General features: G+C 47.4%; 6 protein-coding genes across 6 annotated transcripts; 1 reads left to right on the top strand and 5 right to left on the bottom strand.

The window, feature by feature from the left end:
- Positions 1-436: 436 nt before the first annotated feature.
- On the bottom strand, positions 437-2,235 carry N7473_012613 (sugar porter family MFS transporter; the record flags this gene model as incomplete). The annotated part of the gene is made up of 6 exons (XM_057158552.1): positions 437-647; positions 713-1,640; positions 1,703-1,853; positions 1,916-1,996; positions 2,048-2,156; positions 2,207-2,235. The coding sequence occupies 6 exons, from the start codon at positions 2,233-2,235 to the stop codon at positions 437-439; spliced, it is 1,509 nt and encodes a 502-aa protein (XP_057002506.1).
- A 1,256-nt stretch (positions 2,236-3,491) lies between these two features.
- Positions 3,492-4,703, bottom strand: N7473_012612 (uncharacterized protein; the record flags this gene model as incomplete). Its single annotated transcript, XM_057158551.1, has 1 exon — positions 3,492-4,703. The coding sequence occupies one exon, from the start codon at positions 4,701-4,703 to the stop codon at positions 3,492-3,494; it is 1,212 nt and encodes a 403-aa protein (XP_057002505.1).
- Positions 4,704-6,005: 1,302 nt separating this feature from the next.
- On the bottom strand, positions 6,006-7,575 carry N7473_012611 (pectin lyase fold/virulence factor; the record flags this gene model as incomplete). The annotated part of the gene is made up of 6 exons (XM_057158550.1): positions 6,006-6,122; positions 6,177-6,278; positions 6,326-6,672; positions 6,725-6,797; positions 6,856-7,070; positions 7,128-7,575. The coding sequence occupies 6 exons, from the start codon at positions 7,573-7,575 to the stop codon at positions 6,006-6,008; spliced, it is 1,302 nt and encodes a 433-aa protein (XP_057002504.1).
- Positions 7,576-8,550: 975 nt separating this feature from the next.
- Positions 8,551-9,939, bottom strand: N7473_012610 (acyltransferase family protein; the record flags this gene model as incomplete). The annotated part of the gene is made up of 1 exon (XM_057158549.1): positions 8,551-9,939. One exon carries the CDS (start codon positions 9,937-9,939, stop codon positions 8,551-8,553), a length of 1,389 nt encoding a protein of 462 aa, XP_057002503.1.
- Positions 9,940-11,803: 1,864 nt separating this feature from the next.
- On the top strand, positions 11,804-12,194 carry N7473_012609 (uncharacterized protein; the record flags this gene model as incomplete). The annotated part of the gene is made up of 3 exons (XM_057158548.1): positions 11,804-11,893; positions 11,968-12,095; positions 12,173-12,194. The coding sequence occupies 3 exons, from the start codon at positions 11,804-11,806 to the stop codon at positions 12,192-12,194; spliced, it is 240 nt and encodes a 79-aa protein (XP_057002502.1).
- A 421-nt stretch (positions 12,195-12,615) lies between these two features.
- Positions 12,616-14,412, bottom strand: coaT (acetyl-CoA hydrolase ACH1; the record flags this gene model as incomplete). Its single annotated transcript, XM_057158547.1, has 3 exons — positions 12,616-13,809; positions 13,921-14,161; positions 14,270-14,412. The coding sequence occupies 3 exons, from the start codon at positions 14,410-14,412 to the stop codon at positions 12,616-12,618; spliced, it is 1,578 nt and encodes a 525-aa protein (XP_057002501.1).
- Between the last annotated feature and the right edge of the window lie 664 nt (positions 14,413-15,076).

Genomic DNA, 15,076 nt, shown 5'->3' with positions numbered 1-15,076 from the left:
CCTTGAGTTAGATGTACTGTGTCTGATATGGCTCAACTATTAGTTCACTGGAGATATTCCCGAAGCTTTTGCGTTCTTTAAATTCCGGAACTTTATATGCCTGATGAGACGCGCTGATTTCCCCCGTATGCATTTTTCAATTGACCAATCTATCAGCTAGGGAATGTAGTTCAAGCATCGTTACTACTGCTCTGAGTATTAGAAAAAGCATCCATTCAGAGCACAGATTAAGCACCATACTTGGCCTCATATAGCTCGCGTCTTAAATGGATCAAATGTGTTATTCCTTATCTCAACATTAAAATTCTAGGAATACTCCATAATCAACTGATCGAGGAGATACTCATTCTTGTCGACGCAGTTGCTGCACAGCATTCCATTAGCCCCCGATTATCTGCCTCAAACAATGTTCTCACTCCCCCTCATAGTCATTCCTCTACTGTTCAGCTCGCGTAACTCGTTCTCCACGTTCGGCTGCTTCATCTGCGTGCTTCACATCCAGAATTAGAGCACCACCTTGAACATGACTAGTACCGCCAAAGAGGGTGTCCATCTCTTCTAATGGTACTTTCTTTGTTTCTGGAATCATGAACCACACGAATACCGCGAGGAGGAAATTGCAGGTCATGAAAAAGAAGAATGATTTCCTGTCATCGTTAGCACGTATTTCAACCCCACGCACCTAATGCAACATGGTGATCATGAAACTTACAGCCCCTCGTTTCTGTAAAATATAGGGAAAAACTGCTGGAAGATGGTATTGGCAACGCCCTGCATCTGCGAGCTCATACCGACAGCTTGAGCCCGAACATTCATGGGGAAGACTTCCGCGGTGTAAATCCAGACAGTCGCTCCCCAGCTTGGTTTGTAGAAAAAGATGAAAAGGAACATGAGGAACACGATGGCAATACCAACGGGCTGTGTCTTTGCTCCTTGGGGGGTATTTGGTGTCTCAAGGCCAACCATGGCAGTAATAAACATGCAAGTACCCATGCCGAGGGCGCCAACAATGAGCAAAAACCTACGACCAAAGCGATCAACGGTCCAGGTGGCGTTAAGTGTGAAAAGAATGCCAAATGTGGCATTAAGAGCGTTGATGAGATTGATGGTATCCGTCGAAGTCCAGATTTTCTTGTAAATAGTGGACGAATAGGAATTCAGCGTGCCCTGGCCGCTGAGTTGCTGCCCAATGTTAAGAACGAAGACGAGAAGAAGACGCTTGCGGACGCTGGCATCCTTGAACAGAGTAAAGTACGCCTTTCTACCCTGGTCAAGCGTTTCCTTCTCATACTGGATAGCTTCGCGGATTGTCAGTAGCTCCTGATCAATCTCTTCGTCAGTCTCCCGAACTAGTTGCAGGACCTTTCGTGCGCCATCAGTATCTCCCTTGCGCTGGACAAGCCATCTGGGTGACTCGGGCATGAATGGTAGCTGGAGCAAGATTATGACGGGAAGTAGGAGTTGGAAGATTACCACAAGCTTCCAGTCCCATTCCCCAAGGCTTGCTCTGTGTTTGCCAGCTGCATAGTTCACCCAGTAGGCAACAAAAGAGCCAACGGAATAGAACATTTGCCAGAATGCCATAATGACACCTCGAATATATGAGGGCGTAACCTCGCCAATATAGACTGGCCCGGCAGCTAATTATTCGCACGTTAAATCATGATCAGAAAATACGATGATAGTTATTTGAGCATCATACCGATAGCGAGAGCCTGGCCAGCTCCGATAATGACCCGACCAGCCATAAAGGTCCCCATTCCATGGCGGGGAGCAAAGCACTGCATGAAAGTTGCAATAATCGTAAGGAAGCAACCAATCCCCATTCCCCATCTTCGGCCAAGCCAATCGGCCTAGTAGTTGCATCAGCGACTTAGACTTGGACGAACGAGATCAAGTACGCATCAATTCCTACCAGTGGACCTGCGAAGAACCATCCTGTGATGATACCACCCACGGTGTACACGGTATTCAAGAGTCCAAGCATATAGCTATTCTGTAATCCATGTCAGACAGAACCCATGAGATGGATATTCGGATTGATTACCGGATTGTCAAAATACTTAATCCAGTTGTTGGAATTTTGCACAGAGTTGAAGACAGATGCATCGTATCCCATCAACACCATGCACCCGGCTGCCACCAGGCAGATATACCTGCAACATTGTGAGAAAGGGAAAAAGACAACAAAGGCTCAATATCATACCAGTTGTAAACTGCAGTCTTGGAAACCATCTTTTGGTCCAGTTCTCACTTGAATTACGGTCAAGCCGCAGAAGAGCAATTGAGTTGTTGTTCAGTGTAGAAAGATTCCACGCACCTTATAACATTTTGAGGATCACATCTCAGTCTTTCTTTTTTTGATTAACTCACGACTCGCACAATCACGGAATAGCTGTTGTGTCTACAGGATTGGAGGACTTTCATTCTTAATTGCCACGAATTAACTGTAAGAGTGGCCAGGGCACGCCGCAATCAGCCTGGAAACCCCGGATATTGGAATCTTAGTTGAGGGTAAATCAGATCAGATCTCTTTGGATTTACCCAGGCGCTCTATTCCTGGCTGTGGCGCTAATAAACGCCATCAACAAATCCCTACAGGGGGGGAACTAAACCACTCTCCAGTCCCCCTTCTATTTCTCAAATCCAGGCTTTGGACTTTCTGATCGTGGATTCAATGTTGATAGACTTGTATGATTGTGGCAATCGACCAATTCGTCTGATTACGCTGTTTCCACAGTCGGTCTTCACAACAGAATTCCTACTGTCACTATCAAAATGATTTTCAGAGAGTAAGCTTTGGTAGTAAAATTGTTTTTTTTGTTTAATCGCAGCTATCAGGCTAATTAAGACCAGCATTTAACCCAAGCCATGCGGGGTAAGAGTCTTTAAACTTTACATGAATCATGTGCATTTGTGGCTTAATACTACTCTCGGCGAGTCGGCGTTAAGCCACGAGTATGCTGACTGATGGCTGTCATCACCGGCACTAATTTCAGACAATCGGACCGAGGTTTGGGATTCGGTTCTTGGCAAGACTAGATGGGGTGGCATCCAGTGACTCGGGTGTTGAGTGTCTGAGCCTTGACTAGCTAGAATTGCTGAATCATGTAATACCGGGGCAGCCGGGGTGTGCATGGCTACAAATATTGTCATGGATATTGTTGTTAGGCTACTTGTTAAATAGACCCTACGAAGCTGTCAGGTGGCCATGGAGAAATAATGCGAGAGAGGCCGTTTGATTCTATGGCGAAGCCTACTTGTTCGCATAATCCATGGAGGCAAGTTTCGAAAAAAGAAAATTGCCAAGTAGAAAAAGAAATCACAGGTACAGATGGTAATAATATTTCCCCTTACATTGAAGAATTGAGCTCTGCCATCTGTTTTCAGCCATTGAATTTCTCAGAATGAAAGCACAATCGATTATTCTGCGAACATCACAGTATAAGAGACCGACGTCCTAATCACATGATCTTAACGGGTGGTCAGGATCATGCCATATTGCAGGTTGAATCAATCCAAGCGGTTGGACCCTCTTCGCCATTTGGGGTCAAAAAGACCTTCTTCGGCGAATTATACGGCTCCCACCCGCTATCATCCAGTAGGACAGTATAGTTGTACCGAAGACGCCCAGTCAGATTGAATCCAGGCCCAATATCATTGTACTCGGCCATGAGAGTTTGATTGGTAATGGGAGCAGACCAAAGAACATATCCACTAGCGGCGATGGACGTATCCTCGTAGGTATTTGCGAAGATGCTCCTATGTGCGCTATTCCATGGCCGCCCCAGGGCACACTTGCCCAGATAAGTCGCTTCCACCGAGCTGTTTGCCGCTTTAATAGTCGAGTTGTGAATGTACGCCCCAAATTTGTTGGTGTAGGTTGTGTTAGTTCCCTTCCAAGCTGTGATACCACCACCACAGCCTCGTAGAACGAGATCACACTCTTCGAACCATGCTGTGCCGAACCCGTAGAGAAAGTCCGTCTGGCCAGCTATGACACTGGAGTAGAAGTATGCATTTCCGAGTTTTCCAATGAAGACTGTATCCTGATAACTGTAGAAGCCAGAGTAGTAGAATCCACCGTTGGCGCGACTAAAGCTCAAGGCGTGCGATGGGCCCGCAGACCGATCAGCATAGACATTTCGAAAGTCGATGTTGTACGTTCTGAAGTCTCGGCAGCCAAATGGGGTGTCTTCAGGAACAGGAAGGCCGGATGGGCCGTATCCTGTCAAGCTGGCATTGAGAGTAGGTGCCACAACCATGACGCTGGTGAAGACATTGTCGGTGTAGATTCCCTGAGAAGTAGCAGCAGCCCACAAGACATTGACTTGATTCTGCCTTGCATCTGTCGGATGATTTGTCTGCCCAAGAAGTGTCAAAGGGCCCGAACGGGTGATGTTCAGTTGTTCGGTGTAATTCCCAGCAAGAATGAGGATTGTTTGGCTAGAATCATCATCTGGAAGGGAGTCGATAGCACTCTGAATTGTAAGGAATTTGGCTTGCTTGTGCGACTGAGATACAAGAACAGTATCCTTAGGACATCCATGAAGTGGATTCCCTGGATTAGATGCTTGGCATGCTTGACGGTAGGCGTGAGGCTGAAGTTTGCCAAGCGTGTTACTCGAGTCACTCAGGGGCTGACCCCAGGATAGAGCGAAGAGCCACATGGCAGTCAAGAAATATTGAATAGAAAAATTCATGGCGACAAAATACCAGTCCTGAAGACTGCTTGGCACTGCTAATTTTCGAGTTGGCTATAATGTCTCTGCTGTCTCTCCGTGAAGCCAATAATAGTATATTCATAGGGCCGATGAAGCTACAATATTAATAAAACGGATATCGCGTGTTTTCTTTCAGGCTCAATTTCAATTATCCATCAGCCTATTCTCTTTTACCGGTCTATCCGCAGCCTATCCTGATATTCATTGTGGTTTTGTTGGAAGTTAAACAATTCCATATGTTCTTTGATGACACAAACCGCAAGATATAGTTCCAAACCAACGCCTACGGATAAACCTCGGCCATGATCCCACCAATAAGAAGTTGAGATGATCAGCCAAGAGAATCCTCCAACCACCCATGCACTCATGTTTATTATTACACCAGTTGGCTGCCTCGGACTCGGAGCCAGCCACATGTGGACTGTGACATGGCTGCTCTACAGTCGGTTCCGGATACACACTCCGGGATAATCAACTTCAATCTCGGATCCGTGTTCGGGTTCGGATTCGGGGTAAATACTTCCGTTATTTGGTCCTTACGTCAGGGTGAGAAATCGGTGAAATGGCTAGTACCGAACACGTCCAATAGAATCAGTCGATCGGCTGAAGGCTATGAGAGCAGTTGAGCTATCTTAGGGATCAGCATAATCTGAGCTACGGCTTGTTAGGACACCCTCTCAATTTGTCATCTTAACCAATCTCGCAACCCAAGTAGGATATTCTTTTGACTGTTCCCTAGTCAGGGTGCATAGTGTCGTTGAATTGATCCTAAATGGTGACCATTCATGTTTACTACTATGATACTGTGGAAACTCATGTCTCCCGGCATCGTACAGAGTGAGATCCGGCCGTCCTTGCGAAGATGAAGTACCTATTCATTCAGCTGAATCGACGAAGCATTGCAGCGCCTATAATTTGAATTGAATCAGCTAGATTCCCATCACCTACCTATTTCATGCAACTTTTGCTCTATTAAGCAGCAATCAAGTTTCAAGGAGAGGCATACCCCAGTGATTCCTAAGGTGAGTTTGTACTCGATGTGGAATTGATCTAGATTTCGTGCGGTATGTGTTGCCTCGGGCATTCTTTCTCATATCGTATGCATGGCAAAAGAAGTTCCTTGTATTCGTTCTACCTATAGCTGACCTGTTTCAATTTACCAACGATGAATAGCTAGGGCTGAAATGCTCCATCTCTCAGCAAGTGCGCCACGCCTAGAGTACTTTCGTGCCCAGTGCTCTAGATTCGGCTAGACAAAATCAAAGTTCCCCAGAGATCCCGTCAAGCACATGTAATATTCCTCAGGTTGGAGCCTTGCATGTTGACACAGTTGAAGACAGCCGCCTTACCGCTCGGGGGTGTCACGTTAATGTTCACAACCTCGATATTGTGACAGACCTGTTGTTTCTCAATTAAAATGAAGTCAATACCATTCAGGGCCATTCAACATACATCAGGGCTACTGCAAGTTAAGTCGCCAATCTTTGGGTCATACTTTTTCGAGGTGGTTCCTTGGAAATCTTTGAACAAAATGTCCTCAATGACCAATTTGGACTATTACGAGGTTAGCGATGCCAAAATTGTGAGACCACGCTACTTACCGGATACTGGTTGCAGGCATCTTGACTCTTGGCATAATAGCACTGTGAGACAGAAATAACATGGTCGTTGTTCACACTGTGCATGTTTTCATAGGTCACGTTGCGGACAAGGCCGAGTCCGCCACCACTCGTAGAGCCTGTGACGTTAGGAGGAACTCCGGGCCACACCTTGATTCTGGCAAAGTCTCCAGCATTTGTCATGGTGATGTTGTAGATGTAAAGATCTTCGACGAGGTCCGTTTCGCCTTGGTATTGTCCAAGGCTGCCGACGGAGATGCCGTGTGATCCGGTGCAGTCGAGGCCCTGAACAACCACTTGAGTAGAGTTGGGCTTGAATGAGACACAATCTGCTCAAGTCAGCATATTTGGGTCATTTCATAGCCGGGGAGTTTGTTCTACCATCTGTATTGACGATTACCGAGTTCTGAATGACTATGTTTGAGCTTCGATAGATATCCCAGCCGTCCGTGTTCTAGAATATTTAGCAATTTTGTTTCCCGTTGGACAAGTGAACGAGGTGATTAATTTACCTTTGCTGGGGCCCCAGTCAGCTGGCTACCAACAAGCATGGTCATATCGCTCACGAGGACGTCAGTTGAGTTCGAGATCAGGTTGAACCACCCAGGTGGGTTGAGCATCTTGAGTCCCGAAATAGTAGCGTGGTGAAGACCGTCTGTGCCTAGTAGACAAGGACGCATAACGCTCGAATTCTTGGCCATGGCACTCCACCAGAACTGCCCGGCTCCTTCAGCACGATAAATCAGTATTGGTTTACAAGATGACCAGAGAATGAGGAGCTTACCATCGATGACACCCTTTCCATCACCGTAGATGTTCACATTCTTACCCCCAAAGCGCCAAAACATGCTCGCGCTTTGATAAGTATACTGGAACGCCTGAGTGGGCCAAAGATCGATATCTTGCTTGAAGGTGATATTGCCCCAGATAGCAAAATCCACGTCGTCAAGGAATGTTAGATCCAGGGCTGTTGCAATCACGAAATCGCCAGATGGCAAGAAGACGGTGCCTCCACGGTTGCATTTGTGTGCTGCAGCGAGTATAGCTGGTCCAGCATCTGTTACATCTGGAGTGACCTTGCAAACCCTACCATGAGGTCTGTTCGAAGGGCCAGGTTTGAAGTTGCTCGGCTCCTTAGGGTGCGCAAAGACTTGAGGAGTCTTTGGAACAGCCTCAGCAGAGACAAGGACAGAAAGTCCAGCGACAAGAGCTGAGAGTTGCAAAGTCTTCATGTTGACTTAGAATATAGAGATGGAGATTGCGGATGAAATAAATGTGTAGTTGTAATTGTTCAAGTATTCGCGGCTTGTAACATTTATATATTAGCGAGGAATTAATTCTATTGTATATAGATTCAAAATTACTGTTAAACTACTGCTCAGTATAGAGTCCAGCCAATCTGAATGGTAGATGCATAACGTAGATCTTGATGCGGGGTATAGTCTGCCCTGAATACTAAAAAATACTTATTCGGAGATTCAGCCTGAATAGACAGGCCAATGAGACGATTTTACTGACACCGCTAGAGTGTCAAACTTCGCTTCTATATTGGCCGAGACAATAAGCTTGCGGGGTATGCTGACAGGAACAAAGCTTTCCAGGTTGGACATTTGCATAAAAATTTAGGTCTTCAAATACACATTCCTTTGGAATATTCGATATAGCCGCCGCAACTGAATGGTATTCAACCGGTCCTTAGGCTATGTCTCGTAGTTTATGACATGTTCAATATATATTGCGGTGAATTCAATGCCGCTTTGACTCGAAAGTACGTGCGTTGGAAGTATATACTTCGCGTCGGGTAGACTTGGCAAAACAATATTCCCACCAATCCGGCCCGATCGATGAGACTCATCCAATCAACAACCAGTAGATACAAGACTAGCATTGCTATAACAGGAACTGACTTCATGATACCCTCGGAATAATAATGGGTCTGATCCTCCTTGGGCCCCCTAATGGTGACCTTCACAGACCCTTAGATGCATAATTTCTCCGCGCCTTTCCTATACTGGCTGTACAAGATTAATGACTCGGGTTATTCAAAGACTGTTGTCCAGAGTGTGGCATGGTTGCTTATAACCCTAGGCCGTTGGAGATGGGTGATTGCACACAGAAGGAACAGTTCCAGTTCCCAATGGCAAGCAAGAATTGATAAATGAGACAGGATCGATTTGAATGAAATAACAGGGATCTTATCAATTCACTCAATAACTAAGCCACCGATTCACCTTTTTAGCAAAAGCCACACACCAATCATCCACATATATCGTATAGAAATGTGATGCACAAATTACCACCGCACCAAGCAAAACACCTGTCGTCCACCAAGCAACATGAAATGAAAAAGGATCAGCACCCAACGCCGCACCACTAGTCCCATACTCCTGCCCACTCAATATTGAATAAATCAAGTCCCGCAATGGATTCCTACACAATTCATAAATGGTCTCGTGAAGCAGATATAACGCGAACGAGATTTTGCCTAGATACTGGACAGGTCGCGTGTTAAGCGGTCGTTGCAAACAGGGCAACTCTCCGATGGCATAGACCAGCATGGCTGATCCGATTGTTTTCCAGCAAAAGTGGTATATGTTCCAATTATCCTTCCAGCGTGCTGGTTGGAGCACGGAGAGGAATTGGTATCCTGGTGGGAGGTGCCCGTCGTTGCCGAGGCAGAGAAGATAGTATCCAGCGATAAACGTGAGGATAGCACCAATGCGTGAGACAGTGATGCAGTCAGGTCTTTTTGACTTCATGTTACCACATCGACGCTTACCGCCCCACGAGCCTAGACGAAGAGGTGCGGTGAAGAATGAGTTGGGTCTGTCGTCGTCTTCAAATTCTGCCATCTCGAATTCGGCGTTGAAAGGTTCATCCGAGGGCAACGAGGCCGTAGTCGTAGTAGCTCTTTCAGCCAACCAGAGACCCCAGATAAAGCCGAAGATATCCCAGTTGCCATACCAGAGGAAGAATGATGCGATGATCGGAAGACTGTAGAACCTCGACTTTGCTCGCCAACCCGAGAGCCCGACAATAAGGAGGTAGACAACGTTCGACCCTCTAAACTCAACTGGCATAGTCCATAGCTGGCCATTCAGAGCCCCGCGATACTCAAAGGCAATGATGTTTATACTATCAGCCATGTAATTGAGTACCCACGTGATGTGTTTCCAGGGAGCCGTCCATGGTTTGGGCAGTGTATCGAGAAAGGCCTGATCAAACGGCCAGTGATACAGATCAAAAAAGTAGAAGATCTGAGCAAGACTAGCCGTGACCAGCACCGGCAGATAGATGCGAAAAACCCTTCGCACGACGGCAGACGAAGCTCGCGCCAAGAATTGGGGGCTATTTCGAGCTTTCAGGAGACTGATGGAGATCGCATACCCGGAGATAACCATGAACAAGGTTACCATTCCATGGGCAGAGAAGAGGATTCGAATCGGTGGTAGTTGGACGAAATGGCGGTTTCCTTCGGGCGGATCGGTCCAGAAAGACACAAAGGGGTGCCACACGTCGCTCATGAAGAAGTGATCCGCGGCTACGATAGCGGCTGCGATGCCGCGGAGGCCGTCGAGCCATTTGGTGCGTTCCATGGGGGAGGAGAGTGTTAGATCTCCTATTCTTTTCCGAATTACCCCCTCATTCACGTCGAAACTGTTATGACTCCATGAACCTGGGAGGTGTGAGTGTTGGGGCTCAGCTTTGATATCTGATGTGAGCCTGGAGAATAAAAGGGTCCACGCTAAGCCGCAAAACTGTTGTACCAATCACAACGTACTCTGTGAGACATACTACCATATCAGGTTTAGCGTACCATATTTGGCTTAGCGTGGGTCTAGAATAGATCTTTAGGTAGAAATGGCCCTAGTCACGATATTTCCTTGAGGCTCGTTGGGTAGAACTGACCAGAAATCCTTTTCGTAGATATTGAGATCGGGATGACTGATCTTGATATACGTAGAAAACTAGTCTTTTCTGAGTACTATACTCGGCTTCGCAAGTTCCCCCGACCGTGAGAGTTCACCCTCCTTGGTAGCTGGATTAACATGGCAAATCTCAAGTGCGTTCAACTTCAGTTTGAGAGGAACGCACATGTTCATATGCCTCCAATAATGCTGAGAGACCGAAAAGCATCCTCAGATACGAGCGCGAACTTTAATCACCTCCTGTGATAGAACTGAGACCCAAGCCAATCACCCTAACCTCGCAAAGGTGCTATTCTACCTCCTAGCCGATGTATCCTAGCGAATATTAAGGACGAAAAATTGCTGTGAAACAACAAGAGCATAATTGGATATATTGTTACTAAATACTCACTTCAAGCTTTCTGAAGCCGTTCCCATCTCCATATCTGGTCTCAAGCCCCATGCAGTAGTCTAAGAGGACCGTGTTAGTACCGAATCTTTGGTGGCAGGAACTACATGGAAGATAACAAATATCTTCGTAACTATGTTTGAGTCGAGTAATTAGAACTCGTCAATTCCAAAACACCAGACGTCTTTCCCTCTGAAATGCACGTATCCAGTGTTCTACAGCGTCAGCAAGGAGCCGTCGAAGGTACAGCAAACAGCTCCGCTCTTCCAGGACAGACATTCGCAATTATCCCAACCTTACCAAATCCAAACGATTCATAATCACATTCTAACAGGCTAAACAACAGCAAGAATCCTGTACCCATTTCTCCTAATTCCTCCTACGATCCAATCTCACATCACACCACGCCACAAAGTATTCCCGGGGGCCAAACACGGCCCGATCATGCCACCTGAGAAAATCCCACCACCACCAGCTGACCAACAACCAACAAATCAATTCACACCAAATACCAACCACGATAACGACTCACCAAAGAGACATCCAACAAGCCCCTGCGCCTCTCGGTTAGTTCCGAAACTAACCTACAGCCTCCATACAAAAAAAGCGGTGGACTATCGGGAATCCTACTCCCGCGTGGTTCGGCCGCGACCACACCACACCACTCGTGTCCATCGACGTCACGACTAAGAATTATTGTACACGATGGCACCGATAACCCCGGACCCAATTGTTCGGGCGTGAGATCATGTCACCTATCTACGAGTAATAAGCCTGATTTGCCGCTTTATGGCTGGTTCCGACTTTTTGGTAATAGGCAATTTATGGATTAGGAACGGTTAGTCGGGATAAGTGCGGGCGAGGAATTCAGTTGGTTTGGTTCGGCCGCTTAGATGAAGGTGGTACCATGTTCGAAGGAGGTCTTGCCATGTGCGATGAGCCTCTGATTGAGGTTGCGATTTGTATGCTACGTACCTATTCCATTCCGTGGGATTTTCGCGTGGTGGCAGCTATATAAAGAAAGTATCGTCGGACGTGGGTGATATTCTTCTGTTCATCAAAAGACATTTCATATCTACTCAAGTGTACTCTGGTACAAATCTTCTACAACATACATACCTACCTACCTATCAACCATCAGCAATGGGTTCTACATCAGAGACTTCCAAGACAGCCCGCCTACAGAACGATTTCGGGGCTGATTACTGGGTTCGCAATAAGGAGACGCATAGGGTGAGTATCCGCATCATTTTCATTATACTTCTGTGTTATATCAACTTTTTACTAATTATGTCTAAATTCAATAGCAAGCTACCGCTGGACGAGGTCTCTTCGCCGGTCTCCAAGATGTCAAGCACTACAACGTCGACCACGGCTGGGCGCGTCGTAAGTCCGGCGATGCTCAGACTGGATTATTTGGGTCCTTGTGGAATAGGTACGCATCATCTACTTTCTTTACGACTCTTTAGTGTCATCAATTTGTGAGACTTGTTGCTAAATTGATTTTGCCAGATTCGTTGGTGGATCGGCCTGAACCTTCGTTTGATTTGCCTCGAGCAAGGCGGACGCACTGGGAAAGGATCTTGATGTTATAATTTTGTGCTGAATCCATTTGGAGGACGGCATTATATTGCTGGTTATGATAGCTTGGGAGTTATGGTGCATTTCTAGATTTTTATACTGCAAATATTGATTGATTCGAACAAATCAATAAATCTGTTCATGGGAACTAAACGTGTCATTCCCTCAACCCTTGATCAGTGCAAGATGGCCTCCACCACAAGTAGCTCCTTAGACATAATGTGAATATCCTAGATCAATTAATCTATCTTAATGGATAAAAATGCTGGATGATATGTACAACAAACTCCAAACACCCAACCCAACCCAAAATATTTTGAACTAAAACCACGAAACCAAAGCTAGGTCATCACACACTAGCTTCTCCGAGGCTCTCATTCCCAAGAAGTAATCTTCATAGTTCCCTTCTCCTGCAAATTCTGATGCATCTTAAACGCCTGGAACAACAAATGCGGCTCATGACCCATGCCCTTCCTCAGACACTCAAACTCAGCCCGATCAAGATAATCCGTCAGAATAGGCTGATAATCCGGATGAGCGCACTGCTTGATAATAACGCGCGCACGCTCACGCGGCGACAAACCCCGCACATCCGCCAGACCCTGCTCAGTCACAACAACGTCCAGATCATGCTCGGTCTGGTCAATGTGAGTAGCGAACGGAACAATGCAGCTAACACCGGTAGGATCGACCTTGCTGGGCCGTGTGGACGGGGTATGCATGATGCTGTACTTGGAGTTGCGGAGGAAATCGGCCGAGCCGCCGAGGCCGTTGAGCATGCGCGAGCCCATGACGCAGGTGCTGTTGGCGTGGGCGTAGATGTCGACTTCGACGGGGGTGTTCATGCCGATGACGCCGAGGCGGCGAATGATTTCGGGGGAGTTGGAGACTTGTTGGGAGCGGAGGAGGAGTTTGCCCGCGTAGCGCTCCCAGTTGTCGTAGAACCGTTTGAAGCCGTCTGGTGAGAAACGGATGGAGGTCGCGGTGGCGAAGTCTAAGTTGCCGCTGTCGAAGAGGTCCAGGAAGGAATCTTGTAGGACTTCGGTCCAGACCTTTAGGTTGGTGAAGTCGGCGCCGCCCTTGCTGAGACCACCGACGACGGCGTTGGCGATGTTGCCGATGCCGGATTGGATGGGGAGGAGGTTCTTGGGGAGACGGCCGTGCTTGACCTCGTGCTTGAGGAACTCGATCAGGTTGGTGGCGATGGCCTGGGAGCCCTCGTCTTCGGGTGCGTTGGGCTGGGTCTGGTCGGGGTAGGTGGATTCGACGATGGCGACGACCTTCTCCGGGTCGACGGGGATGTAGGTAGTTCCAATACGGTCTTCGGGGGCCATAATCAAGTATGGCTTACGACCGGGAGGGAGATCAGAGCCCACGATATCGTGCAGGCCCTCGAACGAGGGACTCGACGTGTTGACCTCAATGATAACCTTGTCGGCCATCTGGACCAACTCAGGCGAAGCACCGACTGAGGCGCCGGGAATAATTCCGCCATTCTCAGTAATCGCAGAGGCCTCAATGACAGCCACATCGATCTTATTGTTAGGCTTGTTCAAGGTATAGTAGCCCTAAACCAATCAAAGAGAAAACGGTTAGCGCCGATCATATCCCAACTTTCCGCTCTCCGCGGCGGGAACCCCCGAACCCGCAGTACAACACATCCATCGAAGCATACTTACATAGACCAAATCCGAGGGAAACATGCTGAGATGCTTATCAAAGAACTTAATCTGTCCGTTATTGATACCCTTGGCGATTTCCTTTCCGACCTGGTGCGGGCTACGGCGCTCAATCATGTTCAGACGAGCCCAGCGATTCTCCGTCTCTGCACCGGACGAGGCACCCACGAAAAGGGTATATTTGAGTTGACCCTGTAGATTGTTCTTTTCGACATGGTCTGCGAGTGCGGTGGGGACCATCCTTAGGTAGTGGGAGAGCGGATTAGTGAATGCTCCAACTGGTGCAGTTCAACGCGAAGGGATTGCGACACGAGGAATGTAGAGCCCAATTGCGCAACAGGAAACGTACTTGGGATATCCCACACCTGTGAACCCGGACCAGCCGATGTACGAGCCATGGGGGAACAGATCAATGAGATCCTCTGCCTTGGCGAGCTTGTTAAGATACGAGGGCCGGCGGACACGGCTCTTGAGCAAGGCGGAAGCAGCCATGCTGTATGAGTGGATGTAAACCCAGAAATAAAGAAGCAAAAAAGAAGCGACTCCGGGGAGAGTGGAGAGTGTCAAACGTTTGTAGAAGGGGGGGAAAGAGTGGAAGAGAGAAAAAAATGGCCGGAGCTTGGGAGGGGGAAGGACACGAGATGTTAAATACGGTCGAATAACCAACCCCACGGGCAGCCCCAAAAAAAGGACTGAAAGGCAAAAAGGTCCACTGGAATTAGAGGAAAAGAATAATACCGGAAGAAGGGAAACTCTGGTCATCTAGCAGAATAATTGTGGTACTGGTACAGTATTCTGGGTAGATTCTCTTCCGCGGGCTTCCTGTGTTTCCTACAGTTACGATATTATTACCACGATGACTTGTACTAGCAAGATAAAATAGATGGATACATTCATAGCTATAATCTCGATCTAATGCTCCTCTTCCAGAACCCAATTGCCTCGTTTCCCACCCCTGACTATCACTACAATCAGAACTTCTTTTTCCTCAATCTCCACCCCACAGCCAGCCTAGTGCAACTTCAACTTCATCTTGACGTCAGCTCGGCATTTCTTCGGCCTCCTCCGGTATTTTCTCGGAATTCCCCGGGACATGCACCCCTCTACCACAAACCCATCCCAAATAGCCTACATGCCCCGAAAATCTCCCCCAAAA

The sequence above is a fragment of the Penicillium subrubescens genome, assembly GCF_028828155.1.
Source record: "Penicillium subrubescens strain IBT 31985 chromosome Unknown utg000011l_segment0_segment0, whole genome shotgun sequence".
In the NCBI taxonomy this organism is placed as follows: domain Eukaryota; kingdom Fungi; phylum Ascomycota; class Eurotiomycetes; order Eurotiales; family Aspergillaceae; genus Penicillium; species Penicillium subrubescens.
The sequence above is the reverse complement of the archived record's forward strand: the minus strand, read 5'-3'. Positions and strand labels throughout refer to the sequence as shown.